Here is a 20285-nt window from a genome sequence, read left to right on the forward strand (position 1 = left end):
GAACTGTTGGCCAATAGGAAAGGAAGATAGGAGAGACTAGGAGACGAGGAGGAAGAGGAAGTAGGAGAAGTCAAGATGGAGAGCCTGGAGAGAACAGAACCGCCATTCCTCCACTCTCGGTAAGACCACGTGGAAATACATAGAAATGGGTTAATAATTAAGACAGAGCTAGCCGATAAGCAACTAGTAATGGGCCAACAGATTATATCAAATACAGAGTCTCTATGCATTATTTGGGGCTGGCGCGGCGGCAGGACAAAACCAGGCGGTGGGTGGAAAACTCTACTCCTTACAACTGACCATTACTAGAGGCCCCATAGACTGCCCAGTCCTCCTAACTAACACCTATTCGGGGGGGGGGGAGGTGCTGGGCTGGTCCTATGCTGATTTCCCAGCTATCAGACTGGGGTCCATGAGCTCCACCTTATTCAGGTCAGCTGTTTCTGTGGGTTTCTCCAACCTGGTCCTGACCCCTTTGCTCATCATTCCTCCCTCTCTGCAACTGGATTCCAAGGGTTCAGCTAGTGTTTAGCTGTGGGTGTCTGCTTCTGTTTCAGGGAAAGGCATTTAAGGTAGCCTCTCCACTATTGCTTAGATTGTTAGTTAGTTGAGTTCATCCTTGTAGATCTCTGGGCATTTCCCTAGTTCCAGATTTCTCCTTAAATCTATAATGACTCCCTCTATTATGGCATCTCTTTTCTTGTTCTACTCTATTCTTTCTCTGTCTCATAATCAACCTTTTAAAAAAAGAAAGAAAAATATTCAAAGCGGATTCATCAAAACATTAGTGCAACTTGTATTTTAATGGTTGAGAAGTTAATCTGTAAAGCTGTTGTGATTATATTTCTGTATCATAACTTCCCAACTCAGCAGCTTCAAATGACAACAATCATTTATTTTGCTCATTAATTTACATCTTGGTCAGGAATCTCTATGGATTGACTCATCTCTGTTCCATGTGACCACAGCTGATATGACTCTATGGAATCAAAAGATCTGCTTTATACAAGGGTAGAAGCCAGATGTGGTAGTGCACACCTATAATCCCAGTACCAGTGAGGCAGGGGCAACAGAATTGTGAGTTTTGGGCCAGTCTGGGATGTATAACAAGATCCTGTCTCACAAAGAGAGGGAGTTTGGGCCCTTAGCTTTTCTCACATCATGGCTTCCTCTATGTCAGAACAGAGGTCCCAAGAGAAAGTGCCAACTTCTTAAGACCTGGGCCTCACTTGGGTCATGTTTAATTGGTCAAATTGTGACAGAACTGGGAAAAATGCCAAACAATTGTGGCCATGTTAAATATATCAGTACCGCCAACTTTTCCCACTATATTTTTTTTACTCGTTTTATTTGATGTGCATGGGGGTTTTGCATATGTGAATGTCTGCATGCCACTTGCCTAGTGTTCATGGAGAACAGAAAAGGGCATTTGATCTCCTGGAGATGGTTGTGAGCCTCCCTGTGGGTGCTGGGAAGAAAAAGCAGGTCCTCTGGTAGGGCAGCCAATTTTCTTAACTGCTGAGCCATATCTCCAGCCCCCTTTCCCAGTATTTTTTGTGTGAGTATGATTGTAAGTGGACACTTGGGAAGCACTTTTTTAAAAAAATGTATTAAAATAGAACTTAAAATTTCTGATAACTCAGAAATCTTCTTAGAATAGCAAAATATGTAATTAAATGTTCTCTCCCAGGACACACACACACACACACACACACACACACACACACACACACACTCACTCACTCACAATGCAGTATAAATGGAGGTGATAGTAGGAGATTTGTAAGCAATCATGGAAGCTGAGGAGGAACAGCTTGAGTGGGCCATGCTCAGGGAAGGTGACAGAAAAAGGAATTCTCTAGGCTGACAGGGAAGGGAGGGAAGAAGATAACACATGCAAAGACATCCACTCAGGTGCTGAAGACTGGGCACCTTCTGTGTACTGGACCTCAGAAACGTGAGATCAGGAGAAGTCTACACACAGAAAAGGCACAAGACAAGAGGCTGAATAGTGGATATCTATACCACACAAATGGACCAGAATTACTAACTCTGGAAGGTTCCTGGCACAGGAATATGATGAAAATTTTGATTTGAATAGGTTTAGCTTAGATAGATTTTTGGTTTAACTCTTTTGTTTTTTGTTGTTGTTGTGTAACTCTTAAGTTATTCATGAATGATGGTTTGGAGAAGGGCAAAATTAAAAACAGAGACTGGTTGTGAAGGAGGCTCCTGAGTGATGGCCGAAGGCTGACAGAGGACCCGGCAGAGTGTGGCAGAAATGGCGCATCATAATGAGGAAGGCATGGGGGCATCAAAATGACAACTTCCAGGTTTCTTCTTTGAGTTGTGTTACCAGTTGGTAACACAGTCAATCACAATAGGGGACATATGGCTAAATGGTAGCAGGTAATAAGTTCTGATGGTCTTGCAGCTAGTGATGTCCACAGTGGAGACAAGGTAACATATCAAATGAACACCTATTTGTCCAGTTCTAAGTTCCTTCCCTCAAAAAATTCAAAAATTTAAATACTTACATGCCTACGAACCTTCTACAGAAGAAATAATTCTCTATTCAGCTCCGGAGTCACATGTATAATCTCAAAGACAGGAAGGCCTATGTGTGAACAACAGCGAGAGTCAAGCTTGTGCTTGTATTTCTCTTCCTTTACACAAGAGCAGATGTTGCCAAGACTGCTATGATCAAGCGTTCATTCCTACCCCCAACCACCACAGCAACCTTTGGCTGTATATGACGAATATTTCCACATGGTGTAAAACTTGATTGTCTAGTGGACTTAGATGCAAAAATGACCCATGTGTATGGGGAATTAGCCCATAAAATTTTATTCTATTGACTCATCATTGCTTTGGACAAACTACCAACATTTGTTTTCATTCACAAATATAACTTTTTTTTTTTTTTCCTGAGACAGGGTTTCTCTGGAATTTGCTCTGTAGACAGACAGGCCTTGGACTCACAGAGACCTACTTACCTCTGCTTCCTGAGTGCTGGGATTAAAGGTGTGTGCCACCCCTGCCTGGGCACAAATAAAACTTTTAGAATAATTCTTGAAAAAAATTTATATAGCCCTTTTATTTTCAAAGCAATTTCTTCCTCATTGACTACTGAGAAAAAGTAACACAAAGTGATTACTGTTAACCATGTTTGAAATTAGCAGATATTTAGTATAGATTTACTATCTGCCAAGTGTGGTGCCAAATATTCAATATGGGCATTTTATTTAACTCTCCTGACAAACTTATGGGGTAAGTACTACCACCCCAAGGCTGGAAGGGAGACCCAGAAAGAAAAGCTCCTGCAGTAGTCTGACTTCAAAACCTGCTCTCCCAGTGTAAGCATCACAGACAGGCTCCAGTGAAACATTTCAGCTCTTTCCTAGCTCAGCCACGCTTTGGTTTGAGCTCATCTAATTATTTACAGTCATGTAAACAACTGTTGTGACACTGTACAGACATATTAAGCTTTTTTGAGTCCCTATTTCCACATTATGTTCTAGATTAGCTCAATAGATAAATATCTCATTGTATGTTTTCCCCTCTAAGGTTCTGGGAATCTGCACAAGATCAGTAATTGTTAAAGCATCAAAATACCTAAAATACTTAGTAACCGGCTGAGTCTGTTTATGTATAGAACAGTCTAATAACCACGGCTGAGAAAATATAAACACGAGCATTATGAACATCTATCAATCTTTGAACAACTGAATAACAGAAAGAACACAAACTGTTTGTAAAAATGTATTTTTATTTCATAAGCATTGAAAGGGAGGGAGGGGGAGGGGGAAGAAGGCAGGCAGGGAGGGAGGGAGGGAGGGAGGAAGGGAGGGAGGAAGGGAGGGAAGGAGGAACACTGCATTTCTCTTGCTCCATGCAAACAGCTCTTATGAGATTCTTCAAATTTTACGTTTTTTCCATTCGGGCTCATTCTTTGATTCTTCATCGTCAGATTCCACTTGGGCAAACATGGTTTTGGGCTGAGTTCTAAAGTGAAAGTTAAAAAGGAGGAGACTGTAAGCTGGCATTTCTTGTATTAGGCATTGACTCTTTCACTAAAGCAGGAGCAAGCCTGGGGAACTGATTGCATTTCAATTATTAAATATAAATCATTAAACTTCTGGCAAGGAAAGGCATAGTGAAAATTTAATGTTCAGGAAGAGAGCCAAATATTCTTTTGAAGGTTTTCCCTCTGTGGCAGACACTGTCTGCTGGCCTTCCCTTAAATAAAACAAAAATGAATCAGATCCAGTGGGCCCTCATTATCATAACCTCCCTCTACTGCCAACTGAGACAAAGTGTGACCATTTGGAAGGACAGACTATATGGCCTCACACAAGACCCTACATGATATTTACTTACACCTACCTGGGTTATTCTTTGCCTTATGTAGTTAACAGTTTCTTATCTGGTAAGTTTAAAATAACAACAAACATGCAGTGATTTGTACCAGTAGAAAATTTTAAAGTAAAACAAATGAGCACCAATTGATTCCCCTCTCCAGATCAATGCATGGAAGCACCAGAATTGAGGACACATCACTGAACACACTGAGAACACGGCCATGCAGTGTCTATGCTAGACACCATTCAAGTCATCAAGCAATCTTTGTGAGAGCATCTTCTGTGCTTTGCAAGCATACCTAGCTTGATGACATTCTTACTTCACTATTCCAAAAAAAAAAAAAAAAAATCCAAGAAAATATCAGGTTATTATGTACTCTCCATTAGTACTCAAGTTACTGTGACCTGCACAACTACCCAGGCCAAAGCTCTCCTCATACCAACTCCAACTGGTTAAACTCCTTGTCACTTCAAGAGACTGTTACAGCACCTACACATAAGTCACAGCTCCAAAGTTCAAAAGTCAGCTGCAGACTTTCATAGGCCCAGTTACTAGAAAGCAGGACCATGGGCTTTTGAATGTGCTATATGTTACCTTCTAGTAAAGATGCTGACCACCAGACAAATCTACAGAGGAACACTTGTGCAAGCTTAAAAAAGCCTTTGAAATAGATACTTAACTTCTAAGGCTATCTGGCAATATTTCACAAGACACCAGCTCACCAATGTCAACTGTGATGAGACTTAAGCACTAAGATGCAGTAGGGTTGCTTCTGGAGATAGATTATTATAAATGAAATGGATGTGGCAGGTCCCAGGAAAAACACCTAGAGCTGTTTGACTGGAGTTACTTTGACATAGTCCACCTACTTCCAAAAGCAGGTTGGTGACTAACCTGGCAAGGCCCAGAAAAAATGAAACTGTTTAACAGCAGGTGGAAAGAGTAATGTTACAGAGGCAGAAGGCATGTTCTTGTGGGATGGAGAGTGAAGTATTGGTTACATATGTGTATGTGTTTGCCAAAATTTAAAATGGTTGTATTTTATACTTTACTGCGTGTAAACTGTACCTAAATAAAGTTCATTAGTGAACACAATCAGAACAAATGAGAAGGTTCGGATCAAGGGGTGAGAGGGTATATAACTGAACACCAAACTTGGCACTAGAAGCTAGGAAGGTGGCTCCATGCGTAAAATTGCTTGCTGTGAAAATATGAGGATCTGAGTTCAAATCCTCAGCTCCCATGTACAAGTTGGACATGGTTTTACAGACGCTATAACCCAGTGCCTGGCAAGTAAGGCATGGTGGAGTGGGGATAAGTACTAGAGGGTGGCTGGGGATTGCTGGCTGTAAGCCAAGGTCAGTGTGAGAATTTTTCTCAAGTAGTAAGGCAGAAAGTAACAGAACAGGATACTTGATATTGTCTAGCCTCCACACATGCAGCTGCACACATTTCTCTCTATCTCTCTCTCTCTCTCTCTCTCTCTCTCTCTCTCTCTCACACACACACACACACACACACACACACACACACCACATGGCATCAAAGTAGGAGAGGTTTGTTGGGAGAAGGGCTCACAGGGAGTGGGAGGAGGAACAGGGAGGCTAACAGGGGATGAAGATGATCAAAATACATGGCCTACACACATGAGGCATTACCAAATAATAAATATTTAAAAATATTTTGTTAGATTCAATAAATATATCAAATTTGCTGTAAGACTTTTAAGTGCTTACTCTAAAGCCTTATATTTCTCTCACTGGTTGGTGGACCACAGTAGAAATACCTAAAAAACTTCCATCCTGCTCCTGGGATGTACTGTGGGGAAGCAAAGAGGGTAGCAGGACTCTGCAACAAGGTGAAGACTGTCTCTCCTTTACATAAAGGTGTAACTGGCTCCAACTATGGAGAGGTATTTCTCATCTGTAGGAGCTGTACGAAGTGACTGAAGATGATAAAGTACAAAGTTTGGGGTTTTACTCTCAGGCCCATTCATTAAGAAATAGCCTTCAGAGGCTGAAGAGAAGGCTCAGTGGTTAAGAGTACTGGCTGCTCTTCCAGAGGACCCAGAATCAATTCCCAGCACCCATATGACAGTTCACAACTGTCTGTAACTCCTGTATCTGTACAAGGGATCTGATGCCCTCATACAGACAAGCATGTGGGCAAAACACCAATGTATATAAAATAAAATATTTAAAAAGAAATATACTTTATTCTTAAAAGGGAAGTATAGGGAAGTGATGGAAAATGGGAGGTACAACTCACAAAAACAATACATATTGCTCCCCCTAAAGCAACATTCAAAAAGAATAGTTTTGAACCACTAATAAGTATTCTTTGTTGTTTGCTAAATAAAGACAAGGATCTTTTAAGAAGTTTCTTGAGCTAGCTCATGGGACACCTATGACCTAAAGAATGCACTTTGCAAAAGCACAGCAAAACAACCATGGCATTCAACCCTGCAGCTTTCTTCAGAGTAATTCTTGCCTTTGAATTTACTTCCGCAAGTTATTATTATTATTTAAAAAAAAAAAAAAGATTGTAACTCCACACGTGAGAATGATCTTAGCAATTCAACTCAGGTCTATCTTGGAGCATTTTAAACAGGCTCTTTAGTCAACACTTGACCAAGACAATGAAGAACAGAAATAATTGGGCAATCCCAAACAAAGTTAAGAATAGAACAAGCAGATTGCTTCTCTAGGGAATGGTCTAATTTGCCCTTGGCACACCAAAGTACTATAAAAATAAATCAACAATGCCAAAGTGATGTGACACATGCAAATGGACAAAGCATTAATGCATTTGAAAACAATTTAAAGCTGGTCTTGAAACTCCTGCTTTTGGAGCCAGTAGTAAACCAACAGCAACAGCACACCCTTGAAGTCTATTAAGTGTGGATTCCTTTCAGAGCTGCTTATAGATACAGAATTGGTCCACTGACCTTAGCACAGTCTCCACTGGGTACTTCTATGAGAAACAGTGTGACAAGGCAAGCCAAGTGGACAATGAAAACACAGTAGTAATTCAGAACTTCATACATACATTACACAAAGTGTAAGAAAGACATGCTACCTCTTCAAGAGAGCATTTACATGGCTCACATTCCTTATTTTCTATTTATGTTTATTTTTTAAAGATGTATTTATTTTTCTTCTGTGTACATGGGTGTTATGCCTGTATGTGTACCTGTACACTATGTGCATGCCTGGTGTCTGCAGAGGTCAGGGGAGGGATTAGATCCTCAGGAACTGGGATTATAGATGGTCATGAGCCACCATGTAAGTACTAGGAAGTGAACCCAGGTCCCCCAGAAGAGCAACCAGTGCTCTTAACCTCTGAGCCACCTCTCCAGCCCCTTATCTTCTAATTATTAATAGCCAGTTCCTTGAACTTACAGCCTCATGACAGATTCATCTCCCTTGCCCTCACCAAGAACCTCTAAAGGGAACGGCTTAAAAGGAATGAAGAGAACAGTGGAAACCCTGTGGGTATCAGCAGGCTCATGAGAACACCATAAGTTTCAAAGAAGAACCTGTCTAGTATCTGCTTTATATTGAAATCAGCTTCACCCAGGTCTAATCTTTTACTGGCTAATGTTAACCTTTTTCATGTGTTAGCCTAAAACTAAATGTACATAACACTGATGTGGTACCTGAATCTTCCAGGTTGATTAACTTCATTTGGGTAAGAAGTTTTCATCTGGTTAAATTTGGTAACAGTTCATCTGATTATCAATGTCAGTATAATTACTGCTGCCAACCACTAATAAAGTAATCAGAAGAGTGCTTTTTGCCTTGCTTTGTCATATTACCAGTATATCCTGCATTTGCTACAAGTAAATACAATTTCATGAAGCTAACACAGAAGCTTATGCAAATGCCTATCAAATCTACATGTTATAATTTGGTGACACTATGCTAATTTTTCTTGATTTTTAAAAAATTAATCTAAAATTTTTGTACTATTTATTTATGAGATTATAGTATAATTACATTATTTTCCCTTTCCTCCCTTCAAACTCATATACTTTTCCTTGCTTTCTTTGAAATTTATGGTCTCTTTTTTGCATTAGTTCCTGTTACATGCATAAACATGCATGTTTATATATTCTATATATAACCTGTTCCGGCTTTATAATGTTACTTGTGTATTTTCAGGGCTAACAATTTGGTTTCAGATAACCAAATGCTGTTTTCTGGGGCAGGCTATTTCTCCTGCTCCCAGGATCCTTAGTTGGCTGAAGTTCTTTGCGAGAGCTGAGAGTTCGTATACAAAGTAATGGGTTTCACTGATGCACCTGCATACGTCGGTGTCATTATACACTTCATTCTGTCTATCTCACTCCATGTTCCTGTCCTCTTCTGGTCTTTCTCCTCCCACATGCTTCTCCTTCCTGCTTTCATGTTACACTTATTCCATTACTCCCTTTGATAATTTAAAAGAAATTCTTCAGATCTGTACATACTTGTATGACGTGAGTCGTGGCAAGTGTGTGTTCCAACTAGATGACAGGAACCCATGGAAAGTGAGTACCCTTCAGTGTTCCCATCTCAGGCAGCTGTGATGAGTGAAGGCTCCACGTGGCAATCTTCTAATGGGCATTTTAGGGTGCACTGTTTTTATGAGAGACTCCAGGTGTCAGGGGAACTGTCTTTTCTCTTCTGAAGCACTGCAACTCCTCTAACTAAAACCAGGGTAACATCATCACCATGTTTTCAGCGGCAATGGAAAGTCTGAGGGTCATATTCTCTTTAATTACGGGTGTGCTTCTGATATGACTCACCCAAGAAGCAGAAAGTAAGCGCCTGGGCAATAGAAAGACTATGAGGGGAAATCACTTGGAATATTTAATCATGAGTATGTGAGTATAAACCACAATCTTTTTTGGCTTGAGGCCCATTGTTTATTATGAAGGAAAACCTCAAAGCCAAAGCCAATTATAGCCATGACTCGACAATCTGACACACTTGTTAACCCTGTTAGCATGAATACAGCCTGGTTGAACTATGACCCAGTCATCACAATTGCAGAATTATTAAGATTAAATAAAAGGCTTGACCAAAAGATTCAACTTGAAATATTCCCTTCTGTCTGTGATGAGCTAATCAACTTTTTTTTTTTTTTCTTTTAAACACTGGGGATGTGTAAGAAGATCAGAGGCAAGAAAATGCTTCTGGATAAAGAATTTTCTATTTTCTTCAGGAAATGAAGACATAACATTTTTTAAAATAAACACTTCTTGGACTCATATATAGAGTGTAGTGCTCTATGCTTGAGAGCCCAGAGAATACGAGAGTAGAAAAAGGGCAAGTTTGAAATGTGGGCAGAGAATAAAAACTGAATGAGAAGAAACAAACAGAAGAACCCTGTAGAATCAACATTAACTACTTTATTATCAAGTGGGTAAATATGCAAGAACAATGAAGTCTTTAAAAAAACAAGCCAGAGACAGGCCTGGTCTCATGAAAGCCCTCTCTAACTTCTCATGTATGTGTTTCATAGTACATGCCCAAGTGGGCATGGATGGAACCCTACCCTCCTCCTTTGAAGATAAGGGAAACAAGGGAATGTACTTACCAGGCAGCAGTAGAGCTGGAAGTACATTCAGGACTTGGGATTCTCAGTCTAGGGTTCCCTCTGCTAAGCCATGCTGGCTCACACAAACATCATCTCAACATCCCAGTGGCTACTATTAGCTGCACCATGAGGAGACATGATCCTCAGCACTTAGAAGCCATGAGCCTATCATGAAGGCAGCCATCTATACTCAATCCCAGTTCTGCCACCTGATCCCTGTGGGGCACTGGTCAAGTTATATGTTTCCGTCTCCTCATTTACAAAGCAGGGACAACAATACTGCTTACCTTACTGAGTTAAGAGGATTATTTGATGAAACAAACTGAGTTTTTAACAAGTCTGTCACAGTGTTAGTGCAATGAAAGTACCATCAGTATTACATAACTTATGTTAGATACCAGAGCTCTTACTTCATGCAATCGACATCTTTTCAAAAGTTCTACTATAACATATTAAGTAAAATAATTCATATGTTAAGTACAATATTTCAGCATGTTATATTTTCAAATCCTGGGGAGAATTCTTTCCCTATGGAAATGATTCACTTATGAGTCTTTTACAACTGAAGTTGTCTGGTCCGTAAGTGTGAATTTTCTTAAGAAAAAATAATTTATGATTCCAAGTCATTACTTTTATTTCAAGCATTAGTGTGCAAAATCATCTCTTTCGGCACTTCTTAAAATGTAGACTCTTGTTTAGAAGCCCACAGAGTCCATTAGTCTAGAATTGGACCTGGAATTTCACATTTCAGTCCTCTCCCCAATAACCATGTCCTGATTGCCTACGAGGGAGGCAGTTCATAAAGCCAGCCTAAGAAATGCTGTCCTCTACACAGGCACATAGTGGAAAGTGACAATCAGCATATAAATATAACTCAGGGAGAAGAAAAGATACTTTTCCTTCTGTGGATTTATGTCTCTTCCTGACACAAGTCACGTACAAACCTTTCCTTGTTCACAATGACTACTTTAAATATGTCTTATGAACTCAATATGACTTTAAATGGATTCTTTATAAGTGGGAATGAAATCTTAGTACATATACAGCACACATATCCACCCATCTTGTATTTCAAAAGATATGCACAGTGAAGTTAAGTTGACTGAACCAGCAATAATGGTAGCTTATCTGGCAAGAAGGGCAGCCATGGCTGACAGAGCTGTCATCCTGGCAGGCTGCTGGCCAGGCTCCGAGCTCCCACACATCTATCCCTGTCTGATGTGTAAGCTAATAGCATTCTGGATCTACATCCTGCCCCTACCCCAGCCAGCTCTCTTCCCCTCCCTCCAGCAGCATCTTTGAACAAGAAACTGTAACTGAATCTGTCCATGTGTGGCTGAACAAGAGTCCTCTCTAATCCTGCTGTGTTTGAAAACTTTCATGGCTATTACACTGCTAGTGTCAGGACTGAGCTTAGATCCTCAAGTGATGAATGCAAAGTGTTCAGACTTCATTTGCAGCATCAGAGAATATAGATGAGTATATGCTATGTGCAGCAGGAAGACTTGTGGAGTATCTAGCTGTGCTTTTCTATGTGAAAACAAGATATAGTAAATAAACCTTCATTTCCTCACTGACAGAAGTCAATTGCAGTGAAGAAAAACAACCAGACACACATTCTCAGTTACAGTGACCTTTACGAAAAGATCCTTTTCAATATTAGCTTCCCTTCAAACACTTTGCCACTTGGCAGTAAATAGTACACTGTAGCAGGTGAACACAGAAGCCCAGCTAACAGATTGCATGCCACACACAGGCAATGCTTCAATTCAGTTAGCAGGCAACAAACACAGGGCACTGAAAATGGGTAGGAAGGAAGAGTGGGAGGAAAATGCAACAGAAAGCTGTATGGCCAGAAGACAGTAGTGCTTGGGTTCAAGGCACTGAGGTTAGCACCAGCTTCAGGCCCTCCAGCAGCATAGTCCTCAAGTAAGGGACAGTATGGCAGTGCATTTCATCCCCACCTACTACTTATGCTCAACTCAATAGAAACCACTTACAATGAATAAAACAGTGTCTGGGTAGTATAGTCATCAGCAGGCACCATGAGCTTCAATTAATTCTACTTAAATAAACTTAAAAAACCAGATAGATGACTGTCCAAACAATATATTAATTATGAGGCTGCCGTGGAAAAGTCATAATATCTAGACAGACTATGACTGGAGGACAGTGGGAAAGACTGGGGTGATGGGTAAAGTCATTACTCTTCACCTTGCCCTCCACAGAAGGGCCACACTTAGGCAGTTTTATAAATATTTACAACGTATGTAAATTTTTAAAAGTTATGTTTGTTTGTTTGTTTAAGGAAACCAGCCTAACAACTAGATAAACTACAGGAAGGTTGAATCAAAATTCTTCATATGTAGATCAAAGCAGGAAAATCATATGATCACTTCAACAGAAATAAAGGGATTTAAAAAAAATAAACAAATAAGGGGCCAGTGAAATGGGCAGAAGCACTTGTTACATAAGCCTGACAACCTGAGTTCAGTTCCTAGAATCCAAAGTGCAAGAGGAAAATCTATTCTCGAAAGCTGTCCTTTGACCTCCACACATGAGCCAAGGCATGCAGCGTTCATAGGCTTCATACACAGAAACACATGGTGGTAATGATGATGGTGGTGATAATGATAACTTTTAAAATACTTTTAGAATGGCTAACAGAATTAATAGGATTTGGTATACAGACAAACTTGCCTCTGGCAAGACATTGTCAGGTTTAACAGCTGGCCAGTGGTGGACACTATAGAGAATAGTCAATTATACACGGTTATGTAAGCTGTTAACATCTGCCTAGGCCTAAAACTAATTCTAGTAAAAATTGCAAAAGTTACTAATTGAAAATCCAACAACAGTACTTTCCTTGGCATAATATGGGTGGTACGGTAGCATTAAAACCTATTACACATTCACCCATACTGTTTGAGGGACTCTAAAAGGCTGGGTTCACTGTACAGGGAGAGTTTTATATATATAGTTCTCCATATGAGAACTAGCTTGAGGCAGGAGCATGAGGAATCCTGCAAAGTTGGAGGCCAACCTGGTTACACAATGAGTTCCCAGCTAGCAGGGGCTATATAACAAGACTCTGAAAAGCAAACCAACAACCAAACAAAAAAATAATGAAACACAACACCCTCACTCCCCAGTCTTTCATAAGAGACTGTCAAGTTACTCTCCTTTGCTGGTTTTTACCTCGCCTCCGCCGAGATATTGGAGTCACTTTCTGAAGGGGTAGGTGAAAGGAACACACACATAAGGCTTACTCCTGGCTTTAAAGCTGATAACAAATGGTTGTGGTTCTAAACTTCACCACTTTAGAGTCATATGATATAAGCAAATGTCTAGGCTTCAAGACTCTGAATCACTGGTTCAGTTGTTGCTGAACTCAGGCTAGCCGTGAACTTACTCCAGATCTTAAGCTATGGCCCAGGCTGGCCTCCAACTCACCCCTTTTGCTATCACTGCTTAGATGTTGGGATCACAGGCATTGCTGTCACACCCACATTTCTTGGCTCATTTCTTTGTGCTCAAATATGATACAGAAGAGAGGAATTAACACTTCCAAGTACTACTGTCATTTTCTTCCCAATTCATTAGACATAATAACTTATCTATTTTCAATTTTTATTTACTATTTTGGTGTTGGGGCTTAAATCTATGGCTTTGTATACACTAAGCACATACTCTACCATTAAGCTATACTGCCAGTCTTACTCTTCTATTTTATTTTAAAAACTTATTATTAGTATCATCTTATGCGTGTGTGTGCGTGCGTGTGCGCACAACATGAGCACATGCCATGGTGTGTTTATAGAGTTCAGAAGAAAACACTGTAGAGTCAGCTTTCTTTGCAGCTTTCCGTGGGTTCCAGGGATTGAACTGAGGTCACCAGGACTACAGACAAGTGCCTTCACCACTAAGCCATCTCGCCAGGCCCCACTTTTCTGTTATAAACGGCTACTTCCTTACTTGGAATATGCCGGTGAAACCCAATATGGGTTATCTTCTGCTGCTTTGGCATGACGCAAAATGGCTTCTCGGGGATTACTGTCATCAGTTTTGTCCAAAGCAATATTTTTCACGATGTAGGATGACAGGGTGCCCCCATGGGTTCCAACTCGGCCACCACGACCTGTTTCAACAGAAAAAACCCTAGATTAGAAACAGAACGAACAGGTGACACATCATTACAGCTGTGTATGCTTGGTACAGAGCTCAGACCTCAAAAGTACTTCTATCATGCTTTCAGTTTTTGTGGATCAAAAAGTAAGGAACCATCAACCTTTAACATTTAAAACCAGGAAGAGACACTTAAAAATGCTTTGGTTGCTTAATTTGCAAAATTATACTGATTTTAAAAAAAGAAAAACAATCTCTTAAGGATTGTATTAAAAATTCCTCTAGCATGAATTTATTGACATTTAATACTAAAAGTAACCACTATTCACTAGCTGCTAGTTTAGTGTAAACAAATGTATCTTAGGGCTTTCCATAGTTCACGTATGTTATGCCACAGACACTTTGCTCTGTGTTTTGAGAGAAAACAAGTCATGTGAATACACTGACTCTTCTTGCTTTTCTGCTATGACTGTCTAGGCAGACAGCAAGCTCAAGGGCAAAGAGTTGCATCCAGCTGGGTCTCTCCCAGCCAGCATGGTGCCTGAAAAACAAAATGGACTGACATTTTAGAAAGTTCATTTCAGATCTGATTTTTAGAAAAATAAACACATGAATAACTAAACAATACTGGAAGATTAACTTCTAAGTTAAGAAGAAAAATGACCTACTGTCAGAGGCTGGCCAATAACTATTACAAATTTTAGAGGAAGGAGACAACATCAGGCTGAGGTGGCCGAAGAGGTCTTCTGAAAGCAAAGGATCATTTTGGGAAGGCTCACAAAGCAGAGAGTGCTGATTTCAATGAGCAGAGGAGCTATGCACAAAACTACAGGCAGAGGGAAGTTCAACTGTGCATTTGGGCATCACAGCAGGAGAGGCACAGAGTGCAAAACTGCACAGGTGAGTCAGCAGACCACACAGAACCCTGGCACATAAAAGTATACAGAGTAGGGGGGAATGGTGGTCTATGGGAGCAGCAGCAACATGAAAGCCAGGGAAGGGGGAGGGGGCTGTGTGCAAGACAAAGGGAGGAGGGGTAGAGACAGGAAGTGAGAGACTTGAGATATACTGTCTAACTAGAATGACTTGAAATAGTCTTGGCATCAGGGAAGGTCAGTACTGAAAGGGCAAGTAGTAGTTCTAGAGGTGAGACTCAGGTAAACAGACAGGTCAATGGCTTGGATATCTACAGTAGAAAATTAAATTCTAGAGAAAGGATCTGCCATACTATGGACAGTGTGTTCTTTCATTTACCTTCTAGCGAAATGGGCAGCTCTGTTTTATCACACTGAGCTAAGTCATGGGCACTTTCTGCCTGTGTGAAACCTAATCCAGCTTGGACTGCAGGCCAAGAGACCAATGCCATATATTAAGCCAATACTGAGAGCAGCAGTTTCAACACTGGCTTCCAAGGAGCCCCAGAGTTCTAGTGGGGTCACCCAAGGCTCAAGCTGGAGAAGAGAGAGCCCCGGGCATCCTCCCTGTTTCAGCACAACAGCTCTATCAGTTTTATACATTATGCTGTGGTACTGGAAAAGAAAACTCCTGAAAACCACAAGAGTCTCTCTGAAGACCAAGAAGCCTTTGGGCTTCTCTCTGTCAGTGACACCACCCTGGCCCCTCATCCCCTTGCCAGACAACTGGCTGGATCACAGTCACCTGGGCCTGCTACAGGAGGTTCTGGCTTGTGCGACTTCAGGGGGTCCAGCCTGTCCTTCTCCAGCTGTTTTCTCGTACTTCGTTGGCGGGGCTCACGGAACATGGGCAAGGCATGAGCTGTGAGAAGTCACATTTGAAAAATTTCATTATAATAATAACCCTTCATCCAAAAACATAGCTAATGCATGACTAACTGAAGCATGAAATGGAAATCATAATGACAGCCTTCATTTAATAATAAAAGACAGCCTTACTGTAACCAATTAGTCCACTTTGTGTGATACCAGACTCGTCGTTCACCTCTGCAGGCAGCTAATGGCACTCAGGAAACACTGTCATGGAAACACCAGTGAGTCTCAGCTCCCTAACCATAGGCTAAAACTCAGTTTCTGTGATTTTGAAAAGAGACACTCAATGGAACCCCTTTCTTATTTGTTCTAACAGCACCCAAACACACACAATGCCAACAGTGTGCCTGTCAGTCCTCAAGTTTCCTCAGATGCCCCATAAACACTGGAATCACTTCACACATTTCTGAAATGTGACCACTTCTCAGCACAAAAATGACAACACTGAGTAACTGGAAGGGAGGAGCACTTAGCCCACTGAAAGTGGGCTAAAGGTTGCCTTGAATGCAGGGTGCCTGAGTTTCCGAGCGTGGGTACTTAGCCCTCCTACACGGTTGGTACATAAAACAAGGGGGTAATAAAAGTCAGAGGCAGATGTGTTCACCTACTGCCAGGTATTCACTCAGTTCCAGAACTAAATTTTAAACATAAAAAGAATATGGATTTAAGGAGAAACCATGTGATACTGTGTGTGGGGGGAGGGTCATTGTGCAATGTTAAGTAGCTATCTTTTTTTGACCTGGAATTTCTTTCAACCATATATACAGATTAAAACCTGTTTTAAAAGAGAACACATTTTCAGGGAACTAGAGAAGCCAAAGGCTAAATGAAATTTATAATCTAAGCAAACATCTCTAACGCCCCAAAAATTCTCCCAGTCACCCTCATACCATCTGCCCCTATTTCCAATTAAGGCCAGTCTATTACCACCCATAGGGAATCATGCCTGTCTAGAGTCAGGGAAGATGACCAAACATATGACCCCTCATCATGCTGTCAGGCAACATGACACACAATATGTTTAGGTAGGAAAAATTGCTTTTCACTTCAAATGGCTGGAAGAATTTAAGTAGACTATGTGTAATTCCATGTGCTGGACTCTTGCAGAGTGTCATGTGATCTCTTGACTGACCACAAGCTCCATGGAACTTGGTTTTACAAGAGACCCCTCATCAGGAAGAAGGTCAGCAATAGAGCATCCTGTGGGCTTCAGTCTGAGACACTGGTAAAGTCCACATGGCCATTCTCTTACTCATCTTTGTAGCATCCAAAATTCCTTCCTAGCCTGTTACAGATCAGAGGCTGTAGTTTTTGGAACATGGACTTATCAAATTAAGAAGGATGTGTGACCCACCTGAGAGAAACCATTATACCCTGGTAAGCTTTCTGTTCATATCTCAGGTCATTAATTTTATACAGAAATTCCTCCAAGTGTGTTAGTACATGCTCATAAATTTCTTAAGTAATATCACTGATGAATTTATTGTTCAACATCACACTGCCAGTCCATGGTACAAAAAGACAAAATCAGAACTCCTGAATCTAAGCCCAGCACTCAATGTTTATTCATAGAATAATATGTTAGTCTTTAAAATGCCATGATAGAATAATGTATCTAGCTCAGAAGGATGCTTCTCATTTGGATGAGGAGTTATGTGAGGCAAGCCTCATTTCTGGAAAAATAAAAATCATGAAGCTAAAGTGGTATTGTCATAAGACCTGTACCTGTGTCCACATGATAGGAGGTGATATAACAGATGCCACATCTCTAGGGCCTTTCTGACTTCCAAAACCAGCAGTGAATAAGATGACAGAAAAGAGAAATATAAGACTGAGAGGAATGTTAACAGCAACTTACGGGTGATGATGTAGTCCTGGGTTAGTGTCTCAGCTTGTTTTGCCTTTCGCTGGGTTTTAACCACACATAATTTTGCTCCCCTACAATGAGTTAAAACAAATTACTTCCTTTAGTTCATCTTAGGAACAGATAGAGCTGAAACATTGAACTTTTGGTTCTGTCAGAGACTTTCCAAAGCATTCACAGGTGTGCGCACACATGAGCACATGCACACATACACTCTACCTCTGTACCTCTGTCTGTAGTAGACCCCAGCAGAAATTACGCCATGGTAGACTTGGGTAACACCGAAACAATGGAAATTCTTGGCCAATTCATTATTTAAATTAATTTTCAAGTCTCAAACAAAACACAGGTTTCATCGTAGCACTTTCATTAACCATCAGATGCTTTTAGAAACAGTCCATGCAGGCCATCCTGTCAGATCACTGGCTTTCTGAGAGAGACTGACTCTCTCTAAGAGAGTTGGGGTCTTGATGACAATGATTCCTGAACTTCTAGAAATTCAAGTCTACCATTCAGTGTCCACCACCAAGGGACAGAGGTGTCAAGGCATTTAAGACACAGATTTAAAGAGAAACACACAAAAATAATTTTAAAACATAAGATGTTTTACAAATGAACCAGCCTTTTCATCTCAAAGGTCAAGGGACTCCAATTTTAGCCTATGTTCCAGATGAGAGCAACCTGGGTCCCATACCAGCATGGCATATGTCTATATCTCGAGTGTCTGAACTGGAGAACGCCTAGCAGCGTGACTCCAGGGCTATAGCCTGATTAACCAAAAGTCCATTAAAGTGCCTTATCTCACCTTAGTGATGCTGTCTCTCTGAATGTAAATAAGCAAATCCTATAGATCCCTAGTAGAGATAACGCCTCCCAAATGGGTGTCATAATATAAGGCCACTGTCTTTTTAAGTTAGCTGACTCCCTCCACACCAATTCATCAGCATTCTTACTTTATTAATAAAAAAATCCTGCCCATTCTTAAATATCATTATATAACTTTATTTTATAGAGCAAGGGTTTCAACACTAGTTCAGAAACCTCTGAAGGAAGACAGGATTGTGCACTTCTATTTAGAGCAAAATTATGGTCAGTAAAACTTCATTCACAAGGATTAGTTTTTCTTTCCTCTAAAAGCATGTAGGACCTCAAAACAGGGTTACAGGAAAGACCACGGACTTAGTACATGAATTTGTGTACTAACGGAAAAAGGAAAGACCATCTTCTTTGGGGTGGCAACATATGTCCACCTCCTGGTAAAGAAAATGGAAATACCTGAGGAACTAGATAAGCCCCTCATGAAGTTTCCAGACCTTGGGATTACACTGGTATGCTTATGTTTGGGTTGGGGTAAGCTAAGGGCTGAGGGGAAATTTCATGTACTGGTCCTTCCTGATGACACAACATAAGGTTGTCAAATATTCAAACTAGTAACTGCTAAAAGCCAAAGGAGAAAGGCAAAAAAAAATGAAAAAGCCGCTTCCGTTTCCTGTGAGTGGCCAGCCCCCTTCTCGTTAATCCGGTGCATGTATGTATCACTGCGGATGCCACTGCCCAGGGTGTACCCAGAGCAAGGAGGACTTCCCCCACCCTGCACTCAACATTTCAGCCAAAGGCCTGCAAATCCCCAGGGAACTTTGGCTTTGAATTCAGTGCAGATCAAGGGTGAGATCTAAATCCCCTCTAAAGCACAATGCTAGGAGTCTGAGGGCTTTACTTTGTACCAGCTGCCTTTTCTAAAAGGGCGGATCCCCATCAAAGGGGGAAATGAACAAAAGCAGGGGTGAATCAAAGCCCTCCCCCCAGTTGTTGTCATCCATCTCAAACAGGCAATTCCTATGAAATACCTCTGACTTTTGTTGGGGTCATAGTACACTTTTGCCAATCCATTTCCAGTTCCAACCATGATCTGGTTCAGCTTTGGATGCCACAGGCAGCGGACAACACTCTAGAAGGGATAGGTATAGAAGTCAAGTCAAGACACCAAATAAAAATGAGGGAAGGGACCCTGCTGGTACTTTGATGGTCAGTTTACCACATCAAATGCCAGTGTGAAAGTAACCCATAACTTTTCAGATATTTTCTTTTAAATCATACATTGCTTTCTGTAAGTTACATTCCATCCCACCTCTTATTATCTATGTGAAATCCCACAAAAATCCAAGATGTTCACTTGTGTATATGACACCCCCCTTCTCCTTGGAACCACAGTTAGGCAGTCCCGTCCCATGTGAGCCTGGCACTGTGGAATGCTGGCTTCCTGCGGAACACACCACCGCAGCGGATTTAGATCTGGTTTTCATGCTTTTACACACACAATATGTCCCGCTGGACTCAGATTGAGGCCAGGTGGTTATTGTTTTTTAGTTCACAAAGATCCAAGCCTCATTAAGCTTTTTTTTTTTTTTAACAACAACAAGCACACATTGGTAGACAATTAATACTCTCTCCCAGCCTATGAGATAAAACAGCAAAGCCATGACAGAAATAAAGCAGGTATCAAATGCAAAGCCTTGATATTAACCGGATGGGAAGCTATTTAAAGAAGCGGCCCACTGGAAGCT

General features: G+C 40.9%; 1 protein-coding gene across 2 annotated transcripts in view; it reads right to left on the reverse strand.

The window, feature by feature from the left end:
- Window positions 1–3846: 3846 nt before the first annotated feature.
- Wdr70 (WD repeat domain 70) overlaps window positions 3847–20285 on the reverse strand; it is a 211064-nt gene continuing 194625 nt past the window's right edge. For both annotated transcript variants that reach the window (XM_051182513.1, XM_051182514.1), the window contains 5 exons: window positions 19569–19669; window positions 17716–17795; window positions 15730–15846; window positions 13921–14083; window positions 3847–4005 (listed from right to left, as the gene is read on the reverse strand). In XM_051182513.1, coding sequence (XP_051038470.1) covers window positions 3918–4005; window positions 13921–14083; window positions 15730–15846; window positions 17716–17795; window positions 19569–19669 — 549 coding nt within the window. In that variant the 3' untranslated portion in view covers window positions 3847–3917. The remainder of the gene's footprint in view (window positions 4006–13920; window positions 14084–15729; window positions 15847–17715; window positions 17796–19568; window positions 19670–20285) is intronic.

Source organism: Phodopus roborovskii, unplaced genomic scaffold (genome assembly GCF_943737965.1).
Source record: "Phodopus roborovskii unplaced genomic scaffold, PHOROB, whole genome shotgun sequence".
Lineage (NCBI taxonomy): Eukaryota > Metazoa > Chordata > Mammalia > Rodentia > Cricetidae > Phodopus > Phodopus roborovskii.